Genomic DNA, 27,683 nt, shown 5'->3' with positions numbered 1-27,683 from the left:
GAATCAGGGATCAGGCAGCTGCTCCAGCTTTACCCTCAAGTGAATAGCTGAGGCCCCTCTGCTTTTCCCTTGTGCCTCCTTGTCCCAGGGCTCAGCCTACCACACAGGAACCTGGTCAGGAGTGTGGAACAGGGTACTCTTTGTGACTGATTCACCTGGGAGTAGGACCCTGAAGTGATAGGTATGTTTTCTTCACAGGGGACGCAGTATAGTGGTTGGGGTCAGAGATGCTTTCATTGCTTCCAAGGGCAGGAGGTAAAGGATTTTAGGAGCAGCAGCTCCATCACCACTTCTGGGCTTAAGTGTAGCTGGAACAAAAAGTGAAAGTAAATACAGACATTCCAACCATTTAACTGTACAGCAGAGCTACTGATGTCCAACAGAAAACCACTGCATTTTCCATCTCCTAAACTTTAATTCTCATGAGCCTAATAAGCTTTTCTGTTGGAAAATCCACTTTGTTAGACTCATATATGACCAGTTAGAACATGGATTAAAACAAAAGAAAGTGAGCATATTTAAAAGTCCTCTTTACTTATAAGACTAGACAAATGTTGTTATAAGAATTTCTCTCAGGAGCACAAGTAGCAATATAGTTCAGAAGAGAAATATTTTGACAGTAAACAAAATCACTTTATCACACACCTAACAGGTGGCTTGTTTTTCCCCTGTCTGAAAGGTATTCTCAATTGGGAGTGGTAACTATATAACAGGCCCCTACTTTCTCCCTAAAGGTCCACATACTTTTAATTAATTAATGGGACATTGAGGTTATTAAACACATATCGCTCTATAATGTCCGAGAGGAAATTTTGGCCATTGTTAACTTAAGATCTGATATTGTCCTGCAGAAGAAAAAGATCCCAGGGTGACATTAAGAGAATGACCAGAGACTCCATAGATGGAAGCCACCATAGAACAAAAGGCAAAAGATGCATCTCATCACCTTTTCCTTAGTTCTCTCACCTGGCCAATACTGAGATGAATGAAAGTCTTTGAAGATCTTTTAGAAAGCAGTGAGGAATACAGGCAAATTTGCTGTCCAAATACAGACTTGGCCAGCTGCGATAACTCAGGTCCTTATGAATGTCTTTATGTCCCCAAATTAAAAATAAACAGAGACGACAGTAGTTATTATCTAATTTCCAAATTCTCCCTCTCCCACAGTCCATAAAAATGTCACAGAACTCTAGACCAGGGTGAAAACACTAGTGACGAGAATTGCAGGAGCCTGAGAGCCTAAAGAAACATCATACCAACTGACTTAACAACTTAAGTGAGAACATTCAGACGTCCCTGTGGGGCAGACATGTCGAGTATTAGGAGAGAGCAGTTCCAGCACCAAATCTAGAGTCACTGGGGGAAGGTGGTACCGTGGTGACACTGTATTCTTAATATTCAATTCTGCTCCAGTAGAACATGGTACCCAGGAGAATCCAAAACTAGAATACATAGAGGGGAGAAAAAGGAAAATTAATAAGGAATTGTTTAAGAATCATCTCATACTTGGGGAAAAAATGATGTTAGGTTCATTCAGGCTTCAGTGACACCGGATTTTAAGAGTAATCTTGCATCAAACAACATCAGTCATCTCTATGTTAAACTAGCCTCCTGGGAAAATTCTTTTTTCTTCCCATCAGGGCTGATTATACTCCAATGGATTCCTACTTCTAGAATATACCATTTTGGAATGAATTTCTTGCTTTCAGTATGAACCTCTCTTTCCAGGGGATTCTCTTTTCCCAAAAATGCTTGTGACCTAGAACAGCTGTCACCAAAGAACTCAAGATATTTGCCTTAGGCAAGGGGTTAGATCATCTAGGTTCTGTTGCAGACCTGCCACCCGCTCCCTGCATCTGTAAAGTAATGAAAATAACATCTTCTTTACCTATTACAAAATTAGAATATTGAATGAGATAATGAAATACTAATAATAGTGACTGATGTTTATTGATAACATACTATACATCAGGCACTGTTCTACCTGCTACATATATAACTCGATTTAATGCTTCCAAAACCCTATGAAGAAACTAAGGCACAGAGAAGATAAATAACTTACCCAAGGTCATAGAACTAGTAGGTGGTGAAGCTAGGGTTCAAACCCAGGCAGCCATCTTCAGAGTTTATCTGATTAGCCACTACAGAATAGCCCTCTGTAAGCAGTAGTGGAGTGAACATGCCTAAGAGCTCTTCTTAAGGACAATTCCTAAGAACGCTGTTGAATTTCTCTATTTCTTATAAAATGGGAGTCTGGCTACCTACCTAGCTACTATTGTGAGGATTTAATCTTAAATGTATTTGAAATGATGCCTTGTCTATAGCAGGCCTTCGGTATGACTAGTTTCCTTCCTTATTTTGAATTTCAAAGGGACTTACAAGATACAGAGTCCAGTCCATCTGCTGCTTGTAGAAATATCGAAGTTTCAACTGATTGGTCTAGAATTCTAAGATCCTCAAAAGCCTTTAAACATTATCTCATAGTTCTGGCTAGCATGGCACAATGGAAACTTCACTGTTATAATTTTTCATTTGTTCAATAAGTTTTCAAGCACTTACTATGTGCTGTGTTAGGCAGCTTGTTGCCAGGCTTTGGGCAGAGACAAATACATCATGGGGAGCAGTTCCCAGCCAGAGGTGTGTGTAGGGTGTGGTGGGAGTTCCTAAGAGGGTGACTTGAGGGGTCATAGAAGACTTCTAGAAGGAGTTGATTTTCCCTTCCTTCCTGCCTCACTCTGTTTCTCACCCCAAACCCAACATTGCTTAAATTGTGGTGCACTAGTACCTGATGGGCCCTTTTAGGGGTGATTGATGTCAAGATTATTTATGCTAACATGCAATTGGTTTATTATTATTTTTAATGAATTAATAAGTAATTTTTAAATTTCTGTTAATTTCTAATAAGGTAAATATCAATAGCTATAGTTCTTATAGACACAAAGCTTTTGGGAGTTCTCAATAACTTTTGAGAGAGTAAAAGGATTCTGAACCCAAAAGTTTGGAACTGCTTCCCACATGCAATGGCTCTTAATCCTGACAGCAAATTAGAATCATTTGGAAAAAAAAAAAGCCGGGGCCCTGACCCTAGCTGAAATGAATCAGGATCTCAGAGGTTGGAGTCCAGGTATGCTTTCTTTTCTAAGCTCCCCCAGGAGGTTTTAATGAGCAGCCAGGGACAAGAATCATGGCCCTACCCTCTTGCTTCATGTGCATCACACAATGTGAGCAGCAGGATAGATGAGACTGGTGGAGGCAGCTGTTCAGAAGGAGCTGGGCGGATTAGTAGATGGCAGTCTTTTTACATCTCGCTATAATGAATTAATGAGATTTGGAGACCTGGAGGAGAGGCAGGTGCATCCCAGTCACCCAGAAGAAGGGTCTGGTTAGTAGGGCACATCCTTTCTCTGGTAGGGGGAGGTAACTCCCTGCCTCCCAAGGGAATCACTGTCCCTTGCTCAGGTGGCAGCAGCTTCCTGACTAGCCCGCAAGTTTGAGGTTTTGTTTCCAGACAGTCTAGTGTGGTTGGACTAACCAGAGGCAATCTCAAGGTCTCTCCTTAACATTGTCCTCTCAGAAATAAGACATGCACCAGGAAATACTCACAGTCCAGCAGAGAATGGCAAATCCAAACCAGGCAACCCCCCAGGCATGTCGGTTCATCGGTCCAGAGATCAGGTCATAGCAGCCCTGGAAGAGTGGGTGATTCCACATCAGCATGAGAAGAACCAGAAAGAAAGATGTTAAGAGATGGGTGGGAAAGCAGACTGCTATGTGAATCAATGCCGCTCCAAAGTCCGGTTTAACATAATCGGGCTGTTTCCACATCCTTGGGGACAGTCAGTTATTAACAGTGCTTTGCCCAGGGACTAGAAATAATCCCGTCGAACAACTCTTCTCTATTACATTTATTTGTGTCTTTACCATTCAATCTAACAACAGTACTGCTATTTTATTATTTTTTTTGTGATTACCTCCAATTAAAGCTTTTTTTTTAAAAATAAGATGCTATTATTTTAGCCTAACGTTTTATATATATATATAATAATTTTATATACATATAATATATATAATATTTGATATATATATATATATATATCTCAAATACGTGGGCAATGTAAAGTATTCTTAATAAAGTTTGAATTTTTTCTCTTCCAAAAGATTTTATTGGTGATTTGTTTGAGGGTAGCATTAGTTGGTGATTTCATTTCTTCTGGTCTGTGAAAACCAAGTTTTTTTTTTTTTTTTTTTTAAATCACTGAAGGGACTCCTATACCATGCTTTCTAATTTTTCATTTGACCTCATATTTCAAAATATCTTTATTGGTTCTAGAGAGACCGTGAAGAGCCACCGCGTACGTGCAAAAGAATGATTCGTTTTTTTATTCATCAAATAATTCATTCATGCATGCCATAATCTAGTAAGATTTTATATGTGGCATACTCTGTTTTAGTCACTATGCAAAGTGCTACAGCGACACACATGTGCGGGGCTAGACCCGCTCTCTGAGTGACCTTCACTACAGCCCTGGAAATCAAAGGGAATGCCTAGGAAATGCAAAAAACAGGCTAGTTCAATGAACCATGGAGGTTCACAGGAAAATGTCCTCGAAAGGCTGACCTTGAAGCTTAGGCCCTGCCCAGTGGCTAGAGGTTCTGTCCTTTTTGACTGTGCTCCAGTCCCTTGTTAATCCACTGACAGGCCCTGCCTCTGCTATGCCTTGATTTCTTCCTTATACACTTTCTGCCACCTACGTTACTGGCACCTCCATCCACCTAGATGCTCAAATGAAAAACCTTGGAACTATCCTTAACTGTTTTTCTCTTATTTGACATCAAATATTGAAGCAAATCCTTTTGGTCTACTTTTAAAATATATCTCAAATCCAAACACCTATTATTTCTTGGTATCATTTTTGTCCACCATGTCCTCACTCCAGAATCACTACACTAGCCTTCTAACTGGTCTCCCTGAGGCTTAAGTCCACTCTTGGCACCCTACTAGTCTTCATATGGGACCAGAGGGAACCTTGTAAGAGCTAAATCAGATCACTTCGCAAACTTGCTCAAAATCCTCCAATGGCTTCCCACAACCCTTAAAATGAAATCCTAAGCCCTCACGATGGCTTCCAAGGTGCTGTATGATACTGTCCTGCCTCTTTCTAGGACTCCGGCTGTCACTGCCAGAGGCTATTTCACTGTAAAGCTACTAGGTTGAATTTCAGGGCTGCTTGCTTACAAGACCATTTCAAAGCCCTGTATCTAATTTTGTCAGCATATTTTTAATCGTTTTTCTTAAGGAAGACCCCTATCCACCAATTTTACAAGCTTCAGGCTCTACAAAAGCTAGATCCATCCTTGCCTTCCACTCTTCTTTCACTCATTTCGGGCTTGCCATATTGATGTCCTTGATATTTCTCCAAAAAGCTAAAAATGCTTCGGGGCCTTTGTACATGTTGCTTGCTTCCTTTGTTTAGAGAATTCTCTTCCCTAATCTTCTTTAAGCGGGGGTCTCATTTCCTCACTTAGTTCAGAACTGTGTACAAATATCATCTCAGCAAAGCCTTTCCTAGCAACCACAGGGAAAAATACCCTTTCTCTCATCATTCTCTATACACTTACCCTGCTTTATTTCTGCTTGTGGTCATATATCACTACCTGGAATTTATCTTGTATTTCTTTGGTGGTTTGTTTATTGTCTGTCTCTGATACTATAGTGAAAGCTCTACAAGGGCAGGGCTTTTATTGTGATCATTGTTGAATCTCTAGAATGTCTAGAACAAATGCCTGACACAAAGTGGACACCTAATAAACATTGATAGGATGAACAGAACATGATATAAAGTAATGATTATAACAGTATCACATGACACACTTGATGGTTCATAAACACTCATATATCCATTATTCACTTGATCCTCCCAGCAATCCTAGGAGGTAGTCATTTGGCCACTTCCATATATAATATGTATAACAGTCCACTTATGACAGGTGCTAGGCGCTAGGCTGAACATTCAGCTGTGACAAGACAGAAATAAGTCTTGCCCTCAAGGAGCTCACAAACAAAAACTCAGTTGTTTTCACATCTTCTCATTTAGTGCCTTTACATCATTGTAGTGGATCTTAACTGGATCTTCCTTAGTTCCATCATAATGCTCTTAAGATGTAGTGACCAGAATTTGCACATTGCATTTCTAGGGCAGATGGACCATGATGTAAGAATACGCATATTTGCATCTGACGTGCTATGTGAATTTCTCGTTGATTTCTATTGATACCACACTTATAATGACTTTCTACTTTCATTAGCATCCATTTGTACAATGTAGATCTTGAAAAGCTACAATATAGACGTGAAAAAGGGAGCCATTCACCTTTTAATTCATCCACCCAACGTAATGCCTGCTTTGTGTCAGGCACTAAGCTAAATACTGAAGATAAGGAATAGAATAATGCATGGCCCTCAAGGAGACCCACAGAAAAAATAGACTTGCAAACGAATAATTATAATATAGTTCAAGGTGTCAGCTGCAATAATAGAAGTGAAATATATGAGGTTTTGGGGTGACTATTTTGCTTTGTGGAAAAAGATTGCTATAGGAGAATTAGCCGGGATCTATAACTCAGAGAGAATGGTAGTGTGTAAGAATCTGGAGAGAAGGGATGGGGAGAACTGGAAAGGATTAATAAGTAAGAGATTGTATCGAGGGTGAAAAATGAATGAGGATGAGAAAGTAGAAACACGGAGTCAGGGCCAGCGAGAGGAATTTCAAGATTCAGGAATTAGGTTGGGGAGTAACACTGAATGATAACGAGTTTGTGGTAGTGGTGTAACTGGTGGGTAGTGTAGGCGGAAATGTTAAGGACGAGGTGAAGCCAAGGAACTGTAGGGAGAGTGCTAGAAAGGTTGTCCAACCAGGTGTGGAGGTCCCTCGTTACAAGAATGTAAAGTGTTGCTGCGAGAGAAAGTGATTATCTGAAGGCAAAGAGATAATTATTTGTCCCTTTCAAAGAGATAATATAGTTTATATGCAATTACAATCCCATCGAGATATGTCTGCATGGGCCGGTTCCAGGGTTGAAATATTAAAAGCATTTTATGACTCCTGAGAGTGACAGTTATGTTGCCTCCTATGATTATATAAGCAATAAATTTAATTTTTGTAACAGTCTGAATATAACTGATTATAATGATGCCAAAACAATGTTGCTGGAAAGCTAGATGAGGGTTGCTTTGAACAACTCTGCAAAATAATCTGTATCACTCCCGTGTCCTTTTCTGGATTAATGTAACCAATCCTAGTCCAGATGCCCTTCCAGTAGGGGCAGGATGATCATCAGGCTGTGTCCTTCATTTTGAAAGGCGCTTTGTGTTATTTATTTCAAGACTAAATATACTGACATTTCTAAATTATTTAATGAACTGGCATACAGCTAGCTTTCCTCAAAGTGTTTACTCGCAAAGCAGTGTCCAGCATTTCAGAGGCTGACCATATGTGCATGAGGATTCTCTTCAGGGCTTTGGGGGAATATTTCCAAGTTCTTTCTTGGCTTAGAGTCTGGGCTCTGGAGCCAGACTGCTAGCATTTGAATCCTGACTCTATCATTTACTAGCTGCACGATCTTGGGTAAAGTAACTATTGGAATCTCCATATTTCAGTTCATCATCCATAAAATAGGGATCATATTGGCAGCTACCTTTGGGCATTAAATGAGTTAATATATGCAAGGCACTTGGAACAGTAAGTACTCAATAAACGTTAGCTTCCATCATCACTATATCATCCTCATTAGGTTGTAGACACCTTTTCAAAAACCATCTGTATGTAAATTACTTTCTACCCAAATCACCAATCTAATATTTTATTAAGACTATCCTATATTACCACTGAATAAGGAATGTGGATACACAATTACTGCATTTGCCCTCAGCAACTGCTACTGCTTTGGAACTGGCAAAACATCCTTTTCACATACCATCCTTTCAATTTACATTTTGTAAAATTAGAGCAAATCTTTGTTAATATAAATAGTTTTTGATACAACAGTTCTATACATTGTACAAATGTTTTCATTGAAACAGTTGAATTTTGTTATTGCAATATTCATGTTCTGTTAATTTTATTAAAATAGGAAATTTCCCAGATCAGCCCTAGATTGGCATTCACATTGTACTAACGGAGAAAGAAACAGTTAACATGAGGTTTAGGAAAAAGGATCCAGAATTCCTTACCGAGAGACTTTTACTAAAATTAGCTATTATTTTTCTCATGAAGAGCAGAAGAACCTTCTGGAAGGTCTTGGAGGTAGAGAGGACTCACCTGATTGTGATAATAACCAGGCACGCCTAGTTTGCAGGCCTCCAGGTTGAGAGGTTCTTTCAGCTTGTTCATAACACAGCACTGACGAGGCCAGGGATAGTCGGCATCATTATTCTCAGTCCGGAAGGCAGACGTGTATTTCTGCCAGTCTAAGGGACCATTCACACCACAGCATTTGTCCTGTGGCAGATGAGAATTACAAAATTCTCTTCCCTGGTCCTTGTTACATCTATCAGTGTAGCAACTGAGATTTTATGGAGAATGAAGATACGAAAATTGTACTATATTTTATGTTTACTAAAAATTATTAACAAGAGTTGAAGGTATTGATAACCTGTATTGTAGAGTGTACAAATACTTTTTTATTTATTATCTCACCAGCCATTAATGGGCTCTGTAACCTTTGACTAGTTATTTAAATTCTCTAAACCTCAATTTCATTAACTATAAAATTGGGATAAATAAAGTACCTACCTCACATGGAGTTGTTGTGTGAGGTAGGTACTTTATTTGTTGTTGTGAGAATTAAATTGGTTAATACATCTATTGTGTTTAGTATACTACCTGGCCCATAGTAAACCCTCAATAAATACTAATACTTAAGAAATACTGGGGGTGGCTCCATAGCGTTAGCATGTCTGCTTTGCACATAGAAAGTCCTGGGTGGAGCCACGCCCCAGGTGGAGCCACGGACCATACCCTGAGTTTGCCGGGGGCATCAGGCCCCGGGGCGTGCTGCGAGCATGTGGAAGGGGAAACCACGCCCTCAGAGATCCAGTTCTTAAGGGGCAAATGGCAACATCCATGGGTCAGGAGTGGAAGTGGGCGGGGTGGTAGGGGTGGTATTAAAGAGGGGAAATAAAAAAGAAATACTAATATCTTGGTACGACAGTGTGAGGGAGATATAATTATTCTCAAACTACATAGGAACAAACTGAGGATCAGAAAATTAAAATTACTAGTGCTGAAGAAATAATTAGTAATTGTTTTTGTTTTACTTTTCTATATCTTTAACGTTTTCTATATGTGTTACTTTTATAATAGGAGAAAATAAGCTGGAAAAAAATAATCAAAACCTAGTGGCACATAGCTATACCTCTACATAGAAAAGGAAGATCAATTAACACGCAGCTAATATGCTTACACTCTGGAAAGAACTGAGGAGAGAGGATAAAACACAATTTATATCACTTTCATACTTTTTTATAAATTCTGCTAGAATGTTTTAAGGGAAGAAATTAAAAATACAAGTATTGGCCTTTTGAGCCACACTTCTCTTGCTCAGGCCCACGTCCACAACTGGAAGTGTACTTTCTCTTTTAATAAAGCTTTTCTTTTTTGCTGTAAAAAAAATACAGGTATCTCTCAACTTTTAGAATAAATATATCCAAGTAAACTTGATGACAAATCAACTACCTTTAAAGCATGTCCTCTTTTGCCACTAGATTATGGAAAATATCTTATCAAAGAAAATAATCATCTTGTATTTTAAACTGAGCATTTTGGAAAAAGATGGTTAAATTTGAGCCAAGGTTATTTCAGACTGGGCTTTAAAAAGATAGTAAGTGGATTTTTCAAATGTGAGAGCATTCACATTTTCTTTTGAAGAGCTTAGATCTTGTTACCAGAGTGGAAAAAAAAATACTTGACCTAGAGTCAGAAGAGTAATAGAAAGGGAAAAGGTGGCAATGAACTGGGGGTCCAAATAGGGTAAGAAAAGTATTAGAATGGAAATATTAAAATAAATGAAAGTAATTATAGAAGATAGAGAGTAAAGAGCGAGTTCAAAGGAGGGGTGGAGGCCTTACGAGAGTTTGCTGATGACAGACTGGGAAATGTTGGTGGGGGCTGGAGGTTAGGGGCAGTGTGAGAGCTGGGTCAGATCAGGACTTATGCGGGGATGAGAATTTATATACATACAGCGATATGAGGTGACAATGGATATTCTGAAAGACTTGGACTTTTGATGGTATTTGAGGTAAACTTGGATATAAGGTATCATTGCCAAGTAGAGGGTGATCAAATCAAGTCATAGCTCATGGTCCTTAGCAGGACTAGCCCACAGGAGGTGTGAAAGGTACGAAATAAGCAAAGGAGACAGTAATTGCCACTTGAGTTAACTGTGGGGCAGAAGGCAATATTTTTCCTTTAACATAAGAGATGCCTGAGTTCTAAGAGGCAGAATGTGTGATAAATCTAAATTTCTTGACAATGTCATTATCTGTACAAATGGAAGCTAATCAACATCATGGTTTAAAATAAAATAGAGATCTAGAGGTCCCACTGAGTCATGTGTACAACTCCTGCTGATAAATAAGAGCAATTGATGAACTTGCCTATGCCACGCCTTTCTTTTTGAAGAAAATCCTTTTGGAGGCTGCCGTCCTCACCTCTTGACTTCCCTCCCAACCATACATATACCACTGGATACTGGTTTAAGTATAAAATAGCATCTCTCCATGACCACGGGTGTTACCTGGAGCATGAACCTGTCCCAGGTTTTGGTGACTCCATTGTTTTTCCACCGGTCATCATTGTTTGGAGGGCTGTTGTTTTGGTACCTCTCCAACATCTGCTTCAGGAAGAGGTTGGGTATGAACTACGAAGGGAGGAGGCAACACAAGAGGGAGAGTTAGAACCACTAATCAATCCCCCAGGAGGCAAAAGCAATTTGCTCAGCCCATTGTTGGGGGCACTGAATGCTGCCTCCTGGGAGTAAAACTGCTCAGAGGTACCCAGTAGGGGTAGGGACAGTTGTGAACCTGTCCTGAGTGCCTGAAATCCCCTTGTAAGGAGAAATCTCCATCTTCAAAGAAATCCCAGTGAGGCTAGGGTGGACAGGCATTGCAGGGTGGCTTAGGCTAGGGATTGGAGAAAGAGAGAGAAAGCAGCTGAAATGAGAGTAAGTCTTAGATGTGGTAGATTATTGATCATCCTTTTGGGGGGTCAGTGGGCATGGCAGAATGATGAAGAGCATAGGGGGTACATCTTGGGCCCTGAGATCCACACTGCCTGGACTCAGGATTCTTCCTTTCCACTTATCAGCTGTGTAACTTTGGACAAATTACCTGGTTAAGTCTCATTTAAGCCTCATTTTTTTTCATCTATGAAATGATAATAGTGATAATAACTATTTTATAGGGTTATTGTGAGAATTAAGTAAAATTATATATTTATGATTAATGTGCATATTAAAGTGCCTGTTATTGTCAGCTATTATCTTATGATGATAATGATGATTCATATGATCATCTTGCTCTGTGCTTTTGAGATTGTACTCACAAAGTCTCGTTGTGTTGCTGCTGTAATACAAGATGCCACTTCAAATGCATATACGATCAACATCAGAATGAAATACTGGAAGAGAAGCACATTAAAAAAAAAAGGAGTTACATTTACTTCCAAAGAAAGACTTTTTTTTAAACAAATAATTATGTTTTTCAGTAAGGTGGTATAAATATAATCATCCAATTGTTCACACAGTTATTCAACAAACCCTCATTGATCAGCTGCTTGGAACAAGACTTGGTGCTAGGTGCTAATCAGCTCAGTTCTTTTCTTTCCCCCAGAGAACAAATGCCCATTGAATACAGAGCTTGCTCAGTCCAGTACCCTGCATTTCTATTTTAACAGAGAAAAACGAATGCAAGAGAATAAACTTACGTGTGTGTGTGTGTGTGTGTGTGTGTGTGCGTGCACACGCACATACGATGCCTCCATACCACTCTGCCTCTATTTACGGCTGGAAAATATCTGAACAACAAATGACTTCTGAATCTGGTGGGAAGACTTAAGAGTTCTGCCTTTGAGTTCCTCAGCTTTGCGCACACACTTTTGGTCCTTGAGTTCTTCTGAGGAAGGGACACTGTGGTTGGTGTTGGTAGAAGAGCACGGGGGAAACTGGGCAGAGGAGGCTCTCTGAGCAGGACCCTCTGCTGCCCTAACCACTCAGCCTAGAGAAAAGCTTTGGAGAGTAAACAAAAGGACCACCTTCAGAGTCCTCACAACATTTCTCCCCTGGATAAGCTGCTGCCTTGCTCTTTGTCAAGAGCTTGGCTGGCTCCTCCTAAGTGCCTCAGAAAACCCCTTAGAAACACTCCAGAAAGAAGGCATAAGGTGCAAGCATTTTCCCCGTCAGCCTCTGGGCAGGTTTCTGGCTCCTTCTCTTTTCTGGGCATGGTGAAAAATATTCCCTTCCAGCTCAGATATTCTGGCTGTATCAGGAACACATACAGCCCCAAACTGAGACTGAGATGCAGCTTGTCTGTAGGATCTCTTCCTTTCCCTGCATTCCTTTCCCCACCCTCCCAAAGTGGGTGCTTTTGCCCTGGAACTAACTCTTACTAAGGAACCAGAGAATGTAAATGGTCTGCATTCCCTGGGTGCCAAGACAATGTTGGGTCACAGGAGAGGTGAACCAGTGAGCACCTTATGTTGCTCAACTGGTTCCATAAAGGTGGAACTCTTGTCCTGCAACATTTGGTGGAGAGTTATCTCAGGAAGGGGCGTGGTGGGGGACAGAACCCCATCACTGTGTGAGAAACTGCTTGCTGTCTTCAGCTTGGGAGCAGAGACTGGAGAGGTCTAGACCCAACACCAGGGTTCTTAGCTCTGCTGATTTTTGCAAAATATCTGAAATTTAATTCCTCCACAATGGCAGGGCATGACCTTGCTGTCTGTGGTTTGGGGCCAAATTGTCTCTGTGGGTGCACAGAGTTAGAGCTTCCACGGGCAGGTGGGAATTGAGGCTGTGGTCTACAGTGATGTGCATCGAGCTTCTCCAGGGTCCCTCAAAAGCAGAGTGGATGTATAATAATGGCAAGTGGAGGTCACCTTACAAAATCATCAGCCTTGAGCTCAAAAATGTCTGAAAAGGCTCATGCTTTCTCTTAAAAAATCATGCATATTTTGTATTTTATATCTTTATATATCAAGTTCTGATTCATATTACATAATATTTTAAACTACTTATTGTCAAGAGAAAAAAAATCTAATTATGAAGTCCTCACTCTGTTTGGCCTATGTAGCTCCTGGGAGTACCGGTGGGTGCATATAGATACCAGTTGGAGGAACACATTTGAAAAATACTCGAAAGGGCGACCCCCCAGGTGTCTCCCATTTGTGTTCTCTGGACTGGAATCTTCTGGACTTGGAATAGCAGAGGGCGTCCTTGCCCTCACGTGAGAAGCTTTACTTAAGGGAGAGTCTTCCCCTTCTCCTGTGGCACTCTCTGCTCCCCCTCCTCCACTAAAAGTCAAAACATTGTGCTCAGAGAAGAAGAAACAATCCATCAATTGGTTCAGGAGATAACTATAGAGAGTTTTAAGGTCTTACTGCCAGAAGAATTTTCCTGCTGGACTTCATGATGCCTACAATGCCTAGAACAGACAGGCAGAAGAGGCAGATGCCGACAAACAAGCCGATCCAGGCTGCCGCAAAGATGTCAGCATTGTTGGTGGCTTCAAGCAGTGGATAGAGGCCGTGTTGGTCTGAGACAAAGAAGATGCACTCTGCAGTCAGCGCGATGCCACACATCTGCGGGGGGCAAAGGGGTTTCTTTTAGGCTGGTGGCCAGAAGAGCAGTGTTGGTTAAAAGATAGAGAAGTGGGGGTGGGTGGGTAAGAGAGACTAACTCCGTCCCCTGCAAAGGCTTTAAGCAATGGACTCCAACTCCTCACTGTCAGGAAACCAAATAGCTCCTGCCATTCTACTAATTGGTTGCATGCCTCCCTTCACATATACTGTCTTATTGTTATTCGAGAAAAGACCCAATTTAAGACCATCTATAAAGTTCTTGGGGCATAAAACACTAAAAAGACATTTTCTTGTATGATGATAACTTCCCACACCCACTCCCCGGGTCCATCACCCAAATTCTTGGATTATAATATTTAAAGTGGTACCAGTCAAATTTATCGGTGCCTGAAAACCATTGAAAGAAACTTGGTCATTACCTCTCCCACCTCGGTATTTTACAGATGAAGGGTCTTGACCCTTAAAGGCAAAGACTTGTCCAGAGTCACACGGAGTCAGAGGCAGGGTTGGGCCAAGAGCCAGCGATCCTGAGTTCCAGGTGCTCTCCCACCAACCGTGCCCCTACCCCACAGCCTGGTGTCTGAGCTACTCCCACATGCCTCTGTGTGAGATAACAAGAAGACACAAGCATCTGCCCCCAACAACCTTAATGGCAGAGTACCATGGAAATCAAATCAAGTGAAACAGGAAAAATCACCAGAGCGAGTGTGTGGCAGAAGTGCTTGGATGCTGACCATGGTTGACACGGCTCCTTTTAGATTCTCATGTTTCAAACTTGTAAGGGAAATATTTATTTTTTTAATCACGGTCTTTTGATATATTATATAGTTATATATGATTATTTATATAGTTAAAATCCAGCTAGCATATTTTACTAACGCATTTCTTAAAATGGGAAAAGATGTAGGGAGCCAGTAATTATATAATTATTTTCCTTTAAACTCTCACTTTTGACTGATCTAAAATCATGATTACAGGAAGAGCAAGATTGTCTAAGAATACTCATTACTTACACCAATAATCACATTTCCAAAAATCAGCAGGCCCTGGAACCAACGAACAGCGGAGTCGTCCTTGGCCATCTTCACGGTTTTCCACATGCTGAAGACACACAGTTGAGACAATTACAACTTAATAAGGGTGGGAGACATATCTGTTGCAAGTTTCATAACGTGACTAAGTCACACCATTGCATATTGCCTTCCTGTGTTCCAAAACATCCAAACCAAAGTCATGCAATCATTTAGCAATGGGGGAAATTGGGTTACTAAACTCAGTAATCACTGTAATTTTATAAAGAAGAAAAAAAAAGTAAAGCTTGCCAGCATCTGATCAGTAACTTTCAGGAGTTCTTTAAGATATGGAATATACAGACTACATACTTCTGAGTGATAAACTGAGGTCCCACAGTCAACAAGGGCAGACCTGAGGTAGTGATGAGTGGGCAGTGCTAAAGTTCACCGATGGTCCTTGGTATGAAACCCAAAAGGTAAACCCGTGGCCAGACTTGGCAGTTGGTTACCAGAGGGATTATGGGCAGCTGTTAAAAACCATTATTTTCAGAATATTTTGTTATCTTCAGAAATAGTCGGCATTTGTTCTCTAGATCTATGAGTTTGTTTGTTTCTTTGTTCATTTGTCTTGTTTTTTAGATTCCGCATGTAAGTGAAATCAAAGAACAAATTTTTGGTTGCAAGAGGAGAGGGAGAGGGGCAGAAAAAGGAGGGGGATTAAGAAATACAAACTTCTAGTTATAAAATAAAACCTATAACACTTCCAGTCATGTTGATATAATGTACATCATAGGGAATAGAGTCAATAACATCATAATAAGTACATTATTAGTCGTTATATTATATTAATTATATTATTTTTTATGTTATGTTTTATTAGTTTCAGGTGTGCAATATAGCTATTCAACATGTAAGGTATGTAAATGTTGAATCAGTATGTCGCATGCCTGAAACTAACAATACCGTATGTCAATTATAATTAAAAATGAATTAATAAAACAATAGTTGGCAAATAAAAAATATACCATCACATAAGAGGGAGAGTGGGAGAAAAGACGGGCTAACATTTAGTTCCTTCTACATGCCACTCTACTAGATGCTTTACATAGACACATCTAATTCTTATACCCAATTAGGTAGAAAAAGGAAAAAGCTGAGGAAGCTCATTTTGCAAATGGGGAAAACAAAGCGTTAATTTAGGTCACTTATGTTCCCTGGGGTCATACAACCAGTGAGTGGAAGAGCTGGCTGCAGATTTTGTTCTGCGTGAGCCCAAGCTCATCCCTCCAGCCCACACTGGCTCCGAGAAATTATTTACAATGTTTAGTGCTTTGTGTGGCACTAAAAATTAGTGGGCCTCTCCCTCCCCCAAGACTCTCTGGAAGGAACATGAAGGTAAGTGAGTTTGAATGAATCACATTGGCATTTGCACTTGAATCACCTTGAGAAAAATCCATTCATCTCTCTCAATGTTTTATTAATTAAATTAATTAACTAATCACTTCTCGCATTCATGCTCTAAATCAAACTGTATTAAGTGATACAACTTGCATTTTGAGATGTACGAAGATACGTAAGGGAGATTGTTGTAGTCTAGGATTTTATGTTCTAGTAGGGAAGCTGAGATATGTCTAAATAGTTATAGTACATGTAAGAAGTTCAGAAGAAGGAAGATATAAGCCTTGCATAACATGTATGGTTTTGATAAGTAAACTAGATGTGCATGGGTGCGGGAGGAGGGTGGTGTGGGTGACATGCCAGGGAAAGGGAAAGGGAAGGTCAGGGACTAGAGCACTGGAAGAGCCAGAAGCCCATGAAAGAGCAAACTGGCCACTTTGGCTGAAGTCTTTGTTTGTGTGGGGATCAGTGGGAGACAAGCCTGTCTGACTCAGAACTTGCTGAATTTTAACTTCATTGTATTTACAACCTTCCAAGTAATCTTAAACATCTCTAAATGCTTCCCTTTCCTGTTTACCTGTGTAGCTGTGGGAATTGAAGGAGTTAAAATCTATAAGTGTTTTTGGCTCAGAATTGGGCACATAGTGGGTCCTCCTTCAATGTTTACTGAATGAATAGAAGAATCTGGGCCATTGTTACAAGACTGCGAAGTGTAGTTTCTGCGTAGAAATGCCATTTATTTCTTTCTCCCTGGAAATGTCATTTCGTGCTTAGAAATGTCATTCATTCTTTCCAGAGATTGTTATGCACTAGATTGAGAGGACCCCGAGTCCCATGAATGAGTTAATATACAACCCCTACCCTCCCAAAAGGGAACCGTACTCATGCAACTGGGTCGGTCACATTGTAAAGTTCATTACTGGTATGCACAGCTATTGGCCCTGACCAGTTGGGTTACTGTCTAAACTTGAAATACAAGTAAATAGACCGTGAAAGGTAGAAGTTCAGACAACACAAGTATAGAGAGTAAGGGCAAAAATCTGAAGAGGCCGAATTCATTACCATTATCAACCACTACTGATTATGCACCCATTTGCTAGGTGGCTGCCGATTTATGATGATTAGTTGGGTCTAAGGAACAGAAACAACACAGTTTGTTCTTTTGAGGAATTGTGATTATAGCAACATGGATCCAATGCAAAAATGACTGTACGTTATAGAATAAAGGGGGAAATTGGGTCATAGAGTAGAGGAAGAAGGTAGGTAGGCCTCAAAGAAGGTCTTTATTGGTACAGAAAAAAGCTGAAGGAACCCTGGAAAGGGAATTGGCCTCAGTGACTCAATTACATTCCATAAAGTACATACTTTCCCAAAGAAAACTTTGCCGAACGGAGTTTTAAAAAGCGGGGATAGACAAATGAATATCCTCTGGGAGAACTGCAAATCAGAATCAGGGTAGAAAAATGCAGACAAAAGTAGGGGAAAAGAAGGAAGGAGGCAGATAGGAGATTGGTTTGAGCGGAAAGAGAAGTATATTGAGGTCTAGACAAGTGTGTGGTAGGAAATGGCAGAGAGGCAGCCCAGCTGTGGGTTGAAGTAGGGAATGCAGGAATCGTTTGATGGACAAGATCTTCGAAAGTTGTGAACCACTACATTTTTCTCCTTTTCCACTATGCGTTCTCTTCTCCTTCAGACCCTTGGCATCAGTGGCATATGGAATAACTTAGAAAGTCACTCCTCACAACAGACCTAAGAGATGGGTATTTTGACAAAAATAAGTATTAGTTTCTTATTGCTGCTGTAACAAATTACCACAAACCTATCGGCTTAAAACAGCACAAATGTATTCTCTTAAAGTTTTCGAGGTCGGAAGTGTGAAATGAGTTTCACTGGCCTAAAATCAAGGTGCCAGCAGAGCTGCCCTTCTCTTGTAGGGTCTATGGAAGAATCTAGTCATTTCTGGTCATTTTGCAGATAAAGGAAAGAGATTAAAGAGATTAATTTCTTTGCTCAAGGCCACATTGCTAAACGTGCGAAAGCTGAGATTCAAACTCAGGTCTGCCTGGCTCTGGGTCATAACACTCTGCAGTTTGTGAAGTCCTGCCCCATAGCTAATACTTTCAGCAGAGAAAGAACACCTGGCTGGCTTCCTTGCCAGCCTGGGAGCAGAGAGAGTGGACATATTTTCCCTGCTCGTATGATCTTAACCTTTGCAAAGGGCAGAATCACTGGGCCTCTCTTCACTCACTTCTCTGGGTTATTATCTCCTTGACACTGCACTGATATTTGCACATTTTCTCCAAACTCAGTGCTACACCCATGCGTTTTTCCAAAAAGTCTGTCTAGGTGTATCCCAAACCTGCAGCTCTCTCATCCTCCCCTTGGGACTGAAATTCTTGGAAGTAAAAGGTCCAAATGTGCCGATCAGTGGGAGAGTCTGCGTTTCATGGCCGCTCCTTGGCCATTTGTATTTAGACTATGGTGGTGTCTAGAAGACCTAAAACTTTGTTGCATCCTTGCAAAAAGCTACAAATGCCAAGAGGGATGGCAGTTAGGGAGACAAGTGTAGGCTTCTGGTGGCTGGCTCACAGTGTAGTCTTGAGACCGTAATCTAATGGTGAGCACACTGAACCTGCTGTCAGAATGCCAGGGTGCAAACGCCAGTCTGGCCTGTCCTTGCTGTATAACCTTGGGCAGTGCCACTCAGTGTCTTCTGTATTTATAAAAGAGGTGAAACACAACTTGTTTGATGGGACTGTGTGACCACTGAGATAAAACATGCAGACATGGTTAGCAAGTACTGAAACTGTTTACAAACATGAAATTATGAAAAATAACCAGGAGGATCTTTAGGAAAGGCAGAGTATTGGGTTATGGTTTTGTTTCATGTACCGGTGACACTTAGTGCCTAGGAAGAGGGATCTAGGTGGCTGATCCCATAGACAAGGGTTCCTAGGTTGAAGTGAAGCAGCCCCTTCCAGCTTCCCTCTGTTCTTGCCCAGAGGCTGCTCTGCTAGAGAGGCCTGGAGGACTTACCCATGTATACTTTTTATTTTCTATGGAAGGATTCATGGGAGAAAATTTTTTTTGGCAAGGGAGAGGACAAAAAGCTTCCCAGTTGTGCTTGGGGTGTGGTCAGAGTCAGGTACCAGGCAGCACAGCCATAAGGGAGGGCCCTCTGTGCATGCCATCAGCATTCCTGAATAGTTAACACCTACCATTGAGTCTGCTCCAGACTACAAGGTGATGTAGAGATGACTCTTGAGGTTCTCCTCTGTACTGGGGCTGCTTTCTCCCTGACGCAGAAATTACTCAGGGAGGACCCTCTTCTGCTCCCCTTGTGCCTTCTTTCCTCTATCGACCTATAAAGGACTTCCTCACTTTACTGCAAGAGTCTCAAAAGAAGAAGGAACTGGGACCCTTTTTTATTTGCCTTTCTAGGTCCAAGGTGGCACAGTGCTTGGCACATAATAGGCACTCAATAAATTATTTTGCTGAATAAAAGAGCAGATAAAGTAAATTTTAGAAAGTGTATATTTTAATAAATGAATGAATATATTAGTGAATTATTTGCCTAGACTTTTATTGTAGAGCCTGTCAGAGAGTATGGTGAAGTAGAAAGAACATGCGCTTTGGACAGACCTGAGTTTGCATCTTAGCTCTACCGTTTAGCAGTTTTGTGACCTCGAGTAAGTTACTTAATCCTGTTGAGCTCTACCTCTAAATAGGATTGTAATACTTAAAGGATTACTGTGAAAACCCAACCAATATTAATTTTCCTTACTTTTGCCTAATTTTTTTGAAGCGGATAGACCAGATCTAATAGACTAATGAATGGTGAAGGCACGTAAAACTAGTGTTTTAAAAGTCACGTTTTCAAAGGAAATACGGAAATGTGCTTTCAATATAGAACTCTTATAAAAACAGATCAAATCTGGCTGAAACGAGAATAGGGATTCTGGGCCTCACAAAGCTTCCCTTTATCAGCTCTAAACTTCTTAATCACATGGCTAGCCCCAAAGTAGTTGAAAACTACTAATCTGGAATTAACAGTAAAGAAACGTAGGCAAATTACTGAGCTCAGAGGGCAGTTGCCTAGGAAGTTAGAAGACACTTAAGAGCGAAGTTGGAAAACCCTGGTTAAAATGTGTAAATTGATATTATGTAGTCTCTGAGTCAATGAGACCCTCATTCAGAGGAAAACGTCTACGAAAGTCTCCTGGAAAACTGAAGCAAATGAGTTTACTTCCATAATAGACAAGCTGGAGGAATCTCCTGCATTCCTGGTACACTTAGAGGAAAGGCAACATGATTCCTATGAAAGAAAATGATCAGATCTGGCTTCTTTTAGAGTTCTTTGAGGACTATTACATATGCTTGTGCATAAGGGCAGACTAATGAACTTATATTGATTAAGAAAAGAAAAACTTTGACAAAGTTCTACACCGATGACTATTTAAAAAAACAAAAACAATAACAACACACATTATGAATTTATTGACTTTTCCAGAGAAGACAGGCATGGCGAGAGGACAAAAGAGATGGACAAATGGGCCTTTCTCTACATACGGAATATAAACTGTGGTGACCTCTGGAGCTTGCAATAGTTGTGCCTTAAGAAGTTAATAACTTCTTCAGTTTTGTCTCTGCCTGGCTAATAAGGAAGTATCAAAATAAACACTCTGCAATAGTTAATTTTATGTCTCAGCTTGACTAGGATATGGTACCTAGTTGTTGGTCAAATACCAGTTTGGATATTGCTGTGAAAATACATATTTTTAATGTGATTAACGTTTAAATTAGGAGACTGAGTAAAGCAGATTATCCTCTACAATGTCGGTGGGCCTCATCTAATCAGTCAAAAGGCCTAAGAGCAAAGACTGAGGCTTCCTGAAAAAGAAACAATTCTGCCTTTAAGACTACAACACAGAAACCCCGTCTGAGTCTCCAGTCTGCAGATTTCAGACTCGAGACTGCAACATCAACTTCCTACCTGAATTTTCAGGCTGCTGGCTTGCTTTACATATTTTGCCAGTTCCCAACAACCACGTGAGCCAATCCTTAAAACAAATCTCTTTCTCTCTATATATATATGTGTCCTATTGATTCCGTTTCTGTAGAGAACCCTGAATACAACACTCTTCATTTGGGATTGATTTATATTTTTTGATATAAACGATTATTTTCTGTTTCCTGAGGCCATTTTAGCCTTTCCTTCCAATTCCTACTGCCATTCCTTAATTTCTAGCTCAGATGAATTCAGCAGTTTCTGTTTCCATTCCACACAGTGCTTCCAGAGTGAACTTCTAAAGCAGAGGTTCTCAAATGATCCTACAGAGCACAGATATTCCACATACTGGGGAAACATGTTTTGATGCCAAAATTGAATAATTGCAGTCGTTTCCTAATTTGAAGAAAAATTAATGGTCAAAATTTATAATTTTAAGCATTTTTCTCTCACAAATTTTTCTTAGACCTTGAGTGCTTGCTACCACCTCTCCAGCTAGAATCTAATTTATAGTATAAATTTAGGCCAAAATGATCTACTTAATTATTTTACATTTAATATGTCACTACTTTGTGGTGTTTTACAAGGTAAACAAGACTTCTAAGTGCCAGCCACTTAATCAGTCTTGAGATCCACTGTCCTTAAACACAGCTCTAATTTTGTATCACTTCCCTGCTTAAACACCCACAAAAGCTCCCTGTAGCCTCCATTCAAAGGAGAGCCCTATATAGCTCATGCTCCACCCACAAGCTCTGCCACTGACGCCTTCTCACTTCCTATTGCCAGATGAGTCCACTTGTCTACCCATTCTCTCTTGTTGACTGATCTCTTCAAATCTAGATTTCTCTAGTTCAACTCCATTGCACTTGAATTTGAAAACTTTTTGACTTTTCATCTCTTGGTGACAGACCAATGTCTTCTCTTTGCCTGTATCTATAATGTTTGTCCAGACCCAACCATTCCATTCTCCTTTTAGCCCACAGCAGATGGGTTGGACAATCTGAGAGATAAAGCACAAGCTCCTTAGCTTGTATTCAAGACAGTACTATCAAGGTTTCAAATGCCCTGCTCCTCATCTTCCTCTGTTCCCCTGAGTGTCCTGATTATGCGTCCAGGTTGTGCTTATGTTGTCTTTTCTTTTGGAATCCCTTCTCTCATTTCTGCTTATTGAATTCTTTACCATCCTCTGAATTTCAGCTGAAAAACTCCTTGTGTTTTCCAACTAATCTTGCTCGGAATTATCCTTTCTTTCCTACCTTCCTCTTTTTGCGCTAAGCAAACAGCTCTTCAGGGCAGCTCAAATCATATCCTGTTTGGTGGATATGTGTGTATAGCTTTTTTCCCCTACTAGCCTTTGCCATGGCAATCCAGCCTCATACTTTGTTACCTCTTTTCTTCGCCCAAGTTTGTCTAATGAGTCATTCTGAAACCACGAAGGAATAGGTTGCTGTACATTAAAAAAAGTCAATTTGACAAACAATTGCAGTAAAGAAACAAAATTTTAAACTAGCAAATTATTTGACGAGTGAAATACCTAGAAGTTGATGTCTACACTTTGGATAGTTTTTGTCTTACTGAGAAGGTACGTGATTAGGGAGAAAGTAAGGCGTCTATTTATCCTAGGTCCATTATTGGTCATGTGCTCATTCATATCATGATAGAATATCAGCTCTGACTACAAACTTAGAAGCTTGGTAGTCAGCCCCCTCACTGTGCAGATGAGGAAATTAAGGCTCCTAGAGGGGCACTGACTTGCTCAAAGACCATCGATTTGTCATTGCAGAGTCAAGATTTGAGTCCTGATCTCCTGACCTTTAAGACTTATATTAAATTTGTTGTTAATCCTTCCTTTTAAGGTAGGGAGATACCTCCTCCCTTTATATTTCTTTAAAATTAAGAGAAACTCCCAACACCCTGCCATTGAACCTGCCCTTTTCTCTTACAAGTTAAGCCACAAGGGAAGTCACATAACAAAACTGGCAAGGAGAGAGCCTTTCACTCTCGCCCTCCATTCAAAGTTTTCCTTACTCTTTACCTTAATTTCCAAAATCCCACACTAGGGAATTACTCTTTTACTGCTCCAGATTAGAATACAAATGCTACATGTAAAAGGGGTGCATTGAGTCTCATGAGCCATCTATGTCAATGCCTCATTGAGAATGATGGGCTCAGATCTCATTCCCATATTTCCAAAGGGAGAAGAAAAGAGACCCTAAAAATACAAACCTTTTAACTCATGATGTGGGGATAGAGACTGACTCCTGATAATATGATATGTCGTGCCCTCTTCCTTTTCCTTTTAGCTCCCAGTATGTATGAGCTACTTTAGTATGGAGTCTACTGAAACTTTCTTGTGTTATTTAAGTCATGCTTTCCTCACATGTACTAGATTTTTTCTTAACCTTGTGGGGCTAAAAAGGATGCAAATGGGATGGGATTAAAAAGTAGGATTGGTAGAGGGCAGAATTTCAGCTGTCCACTTCAGAAACACTATTGCCTCTGACCGAAACTGCACAGCTTCCCTCAAAATGTTTCCATGTAAGAAACAGACTCTGTGAGCCCCGCCCTGTGGAAAACTGCCCAGAGGCCTGGCACCATGATGATTTACTCATATTGTTCTACATACTGGGAGTTCTTTGGCTGAGGAGTGCCGATTTTTTAAAAGACTAGAGTTTTCTTTCTTTTTCTTTTTTTACTTATGCTTCATTCACTTTGTTTTCTTATAAATATTATTCATATTCAGAGTATTGATGTTTCCAGGCAAATTGAATAGACCTAAAAACCATTGAGTGCTCACTAAACAAACCAATTTTCAAAGAAGAAAAAAAGAAGTGAGATTCACCCAACAAGCATGAGATCATTTATTTTTCAAGTTCATTACCTCTTTTCCGCATCCAAGTTTGTTATACTAAGTAACACAAACCACACCACAAGCTCTAGCTCATGTTAGAGAAATTTGGAATAACAAAAGAAAGTGAAAGGAAGAAAGAAGAAATACAATATACTGTTGCCTTAGCCCTGACTCTGAAACCTAGAACAAAAGTAGACAGTTGTAGAGTTAGAGGTGAGAATAAAGATGGGTGTAGAAGTTTTCCCCATGAGGACAATTACTGGTCTACTTAGATTTAGGGTAGGATAAGTCCTAGAAATGATGAAAAGAAGAACTTGTTTCCATGGAGATGTTACCCATAGATCACAGTGCCCATTAGCTTTCCTTGCTTTAAAGCTCCAAACCTGCTCTGATGAAAATGGTAGCTAGTAGCTGCAAGTAGCTATTTAATTCAAATTAGTCCAATTAAATAAGAATTCAATCCTTTAGTTGTGCTAGGCACATACCAAGTGCTCAATAGCCGCATGTGGTTAGTGGCTGTTGCATGGAACATTTCCATCCTTGCAGAAAATTCTAAGGGGCAGCACTGCTCTAGACTACTGATGCTTGCTGAGATGATCTCAGAGTCATCCACCCACCTGAAATCACAGGCTAAGATGAGCAAGGGCTCAGGTACTCTCAGCCAAGTGAGGATCACAGGGATGGGCCTTGCCAGTGGGATGTCCAGCCCCAGGGCAGGAATCCCATGGAGAATCCTTGGAGGATGTGAGATTAGAGTATGTCCTCATGCATTTTGTCTCTGTCCCAGTTAGGAAACAGTAGCCCTTCAGGGATGTGGGAAGCCTGCATGGCCAAGAGGCCCAGATTCCAGCAGAAGGGTACAGCATATTCTAGGGCTAATTAGTGTTTGCTCTGGGTACGTATATAAGAGGAGAGATCAAAAAAGAAATTCTGAGATTTCATTTCTGTTTTTCTTGACTAAGATGATATCCAAGGTCCCCTTTGGACCTAAAAGTTTATAATTCTTTCCAGGTCGTTAAAGAAAAAATTTAAGCCTATTATAGCAGAAAAAAAGAAAAAAAAAGAAAATTTTCTCCTCATTGAGAAGAGATAATCAAAAGAAAAAATATTTCTTCACCAAGTTTGAAAACTGTATAACCCAAGTTATATATATAACTGAAATATGTATATATATAAAACTCTAGGTTCCTTCTTCTGCTTAGCAACTCTTTTCAGGCAAGAAATGGTCAATAAACATTGTCTTTGATATAAAAAAGACATTACAATTAATGAAAACTCAAAAGTCAGAAAAATCTTTAATGCTGGTTATAATTGGGGTTTTTAACTTAAAAACATAAACATAAAATAATGTTAGCATTATTCAAAACTTAATTTGTGTTATGTGCAAAAATGTTATCAGAACAAAAAATACACTTAGGACCTGCAGATCCTGGTGGATCAACTAATTGGTGAAGAGTAAAAATAAACTATGTAAAAATGACATTGTATAGATAAAGCTAATTTGTTGACTTATTTCAAATGACACATTTATTAAGCAGAACTGTTTGCAGAAAAGTAACCTGTGTAAATTGCCTCACAAATCCCTTTACGAGTTGACAGGACCAAATGATTTCTTATCAGGAGACCAGAAAACTTCCTTTCTGCTAGGCTAAGATACAGATTATTAAGAAAGAATATGATTGGTTTCCTTAAAATTTCTTTTGCTTTTCTGACTTCACAAGAAAACTGGGGATCCACAAATGTGTCTCTGAGATTTATCAGGAGATAGAGTTTTTCTCAGGATTCTTACATTTTTCTTGGTCTTTCTGTGAGAAGAAAATTTGAGGTTGAAATCAAGATAGTTGAATAATACCCCAGAAGAAGGTTAATCTCAGTTCTGAGAACTGGACAATATCAAAGTGTTTCAAAAATCAATATGTATAGTTTAAAGTACAGTCACAATGTCCTAAATTATAAAAAAAAAAAAAAAAAAAAAAAAAAAAAAGAAAGAAATGAAATTCATCAGGAACTTAACTTCTCTCCTTTTTCCTTCCAGATTGCTAGCTCCCCTCCCCAGAAAGCAATCCAAACACTGAGAGCCTAGTTGCAGAGTGAAATCAAGTCTACTCACGGTGTCCTGTCCTCCTCCTCCTGGTGCTGTGCTGGCCCACTGTGCAAGCCAAGCTAGCCTGAGATGCTTTTCTAACCTGCAGCAATTCTTTGAACCTTCAGGACAAGGGAAAGGTGACCTGTGATTGGGAGGAGGCTTCTCACAGGGGCTGAGCCTCCTGCTGCCTGAGCCTATCTCCCAAAGTCAGAAGTAACAGGAAGTTTTTGTTCAATAGGTTTCTGCAGCTTTGGAATGTGTGATTCTGACAGATGGAAGCAAATCGACAGGGCTCAGCTCATCACGCCTCTGGAATGGTTCCTCCTACGTCTGAGCTTCCCTCGAACATACTCTCAGAGCTTTTGTTTTCATTTTGGTCTGATTCGATCTTTTATTCTGCTTTTGTGCATTAAAAGACCTATCTATTGTTTTGACTGCTCATAGTCATGCTGGTTCATGTTTATCTGGTTTCAGTTTTTATAACTTGCATATGCTACATTAATGAGCATGGTAATTGTCCAATCAATGCTCACACTGAGGTGATCCAAAGACTGGTAAGGGGCCAGAGATCTGGAAATAGACAGATTGGAAGAAATTCAGGTATAGAGAAGGGGCTCAGGTAATTCTGATGATGTCCAATTCCTTCTTTTCCTCCGCCCTCACTCTCCCCTCCCACCCCTATGCTCCCCTCCCCTCCCTTCTTTTCTCTTTTCCTTCCCTTCTTTTCCCTTTCCTGCCTTCCTCTGGAGCCACCATGTGTCATACACAGCACCAAGAATATTTGAACAAAAAAAACATTTTTTTTTAATAACTGCATAACATCTCATGGTAGACATGCACCATAGTTTTTTCACCCGGTGTTAGCAATGCACAATGGCAGTAATGTTAGAATTTGCTGGATGCTTTAATTAATAGACTCAGGAGTTCTTGTGAGTCAGGGCCAGCTCTGTAACAGGCGAGGATTTTCAGGAATCTGACTCTGAGACAGAGTTTCGTGTGCAGAATGTTTATTAGAGATTAAACACCCATGGAAGAGAGAAGAAATAGGATTGGGCAGAAAGAAGTCAAGTTACCATGTAGATAGGACAGCCTCAGGCAGCACCCCTTTCCCACAGCCCCAGGGAACGCCAGACGATGGCCTGCCGCCATTGTTCTGCACTGGGCCCCTCTGTAATCAGTCCTTAGCTGTGGGTCTCCCTGGAAAGGTGGCTTTCTGTAGTGGAGGCAATCCCTGAAGGGGGATGACAATGGGGCTGAGAACTGCCAGCACTCCCAGCAGGTGGGCAGCAGTTCCCCCTTGATGGGGCCTGCACGGGAGATTGCGTGTCCATCACACTCCTGTTCCTCCTCAGCTCTCCAGGGCCTGGGTAGATACAGCTACAGTGTGAATGATGATTCACACAGTGGAATTCTATGCAATTGTGACAAAAAAGGATGCCACAGAAAAATGTTTGACATAAAAATGTGTTCATTC

The 27,683-nt window shown here is 40.3% G+C and overlaps 1 protein-coding gene across 1 annotated transcript; it reads right to left on the bottom strand.

The window, feature by feature from the left end:
- Positions 1–1,062: 1,062 nt before the first annotated feature.
- On the bottom strand, positions 1,063–26,460 carry UPK1B (uroplakin 1B). The gene is made up of 8 exons (XM_039843073.1): positions 26,234–26,460; positions 14,867–14,954; positions 13,653–13,853; positions 11,601–11,675; positions 10,795–10,917; positions 8,319–8,498; positions 3,604–3,687; positions 1,063–1,442 (listed from the first exon to the last, which is right to left on the bottom strand). Exons 2-8 carry the CDS (start codon positions 14,951–14,953, stop codon positions 1,392–1,394), a joined length of 801 nt encoding a protein of 266 aa, XP_039699007.1. The 5' UTR covers position 14,954; positions 26,234–26,460; the 3' UTR covers positions 1,063–1,391.
- Between the last annotated feature and the right edge of the window lie 1,223 nt (positions 26,461–27,683).

The sequence above is a fragment of the Pteropus medius genome, unplaced genomic scaffold (assembly GCF_902729225.1).
Source record: "Pteropus medius unplaced genomic scaffold, Ma_sr-lr_union100, whole genome shotgun sequence".
Classification (NCBI taxonomy): Eukaryota; Metazoa; Chordata; class Mammalia; order Chiroptera; family Pteropodidae; genus Pteropus; species Pteropus medius.
This window is presented reverse-complemented; position numbering and strand designations above follow the sequence as displayed.

Coding starts and splice junctions, on each gene's coding strand:
- UPK1B (XM_039843073.1), bottom strand. CDS start 14,953: ATGTGGAAAACCGTGAAGATGGCCAAGGACGACTCCGCTGTTCGTTGG. Junction 13,854..14,866: donor TTGGAAATGTGATTATTGGT/GTAAGTAATGAG, acceptor TGCCCCCCGCAG/ATGTGTGGCATCGCGCTGAC. Junction 8,499..10,794: donor GGGACAGGTTCATGCTCCAG/GTAACACCCGTG, acceptor CATCTGCCACAG/GACAAATGCTGTGGTGTGAA.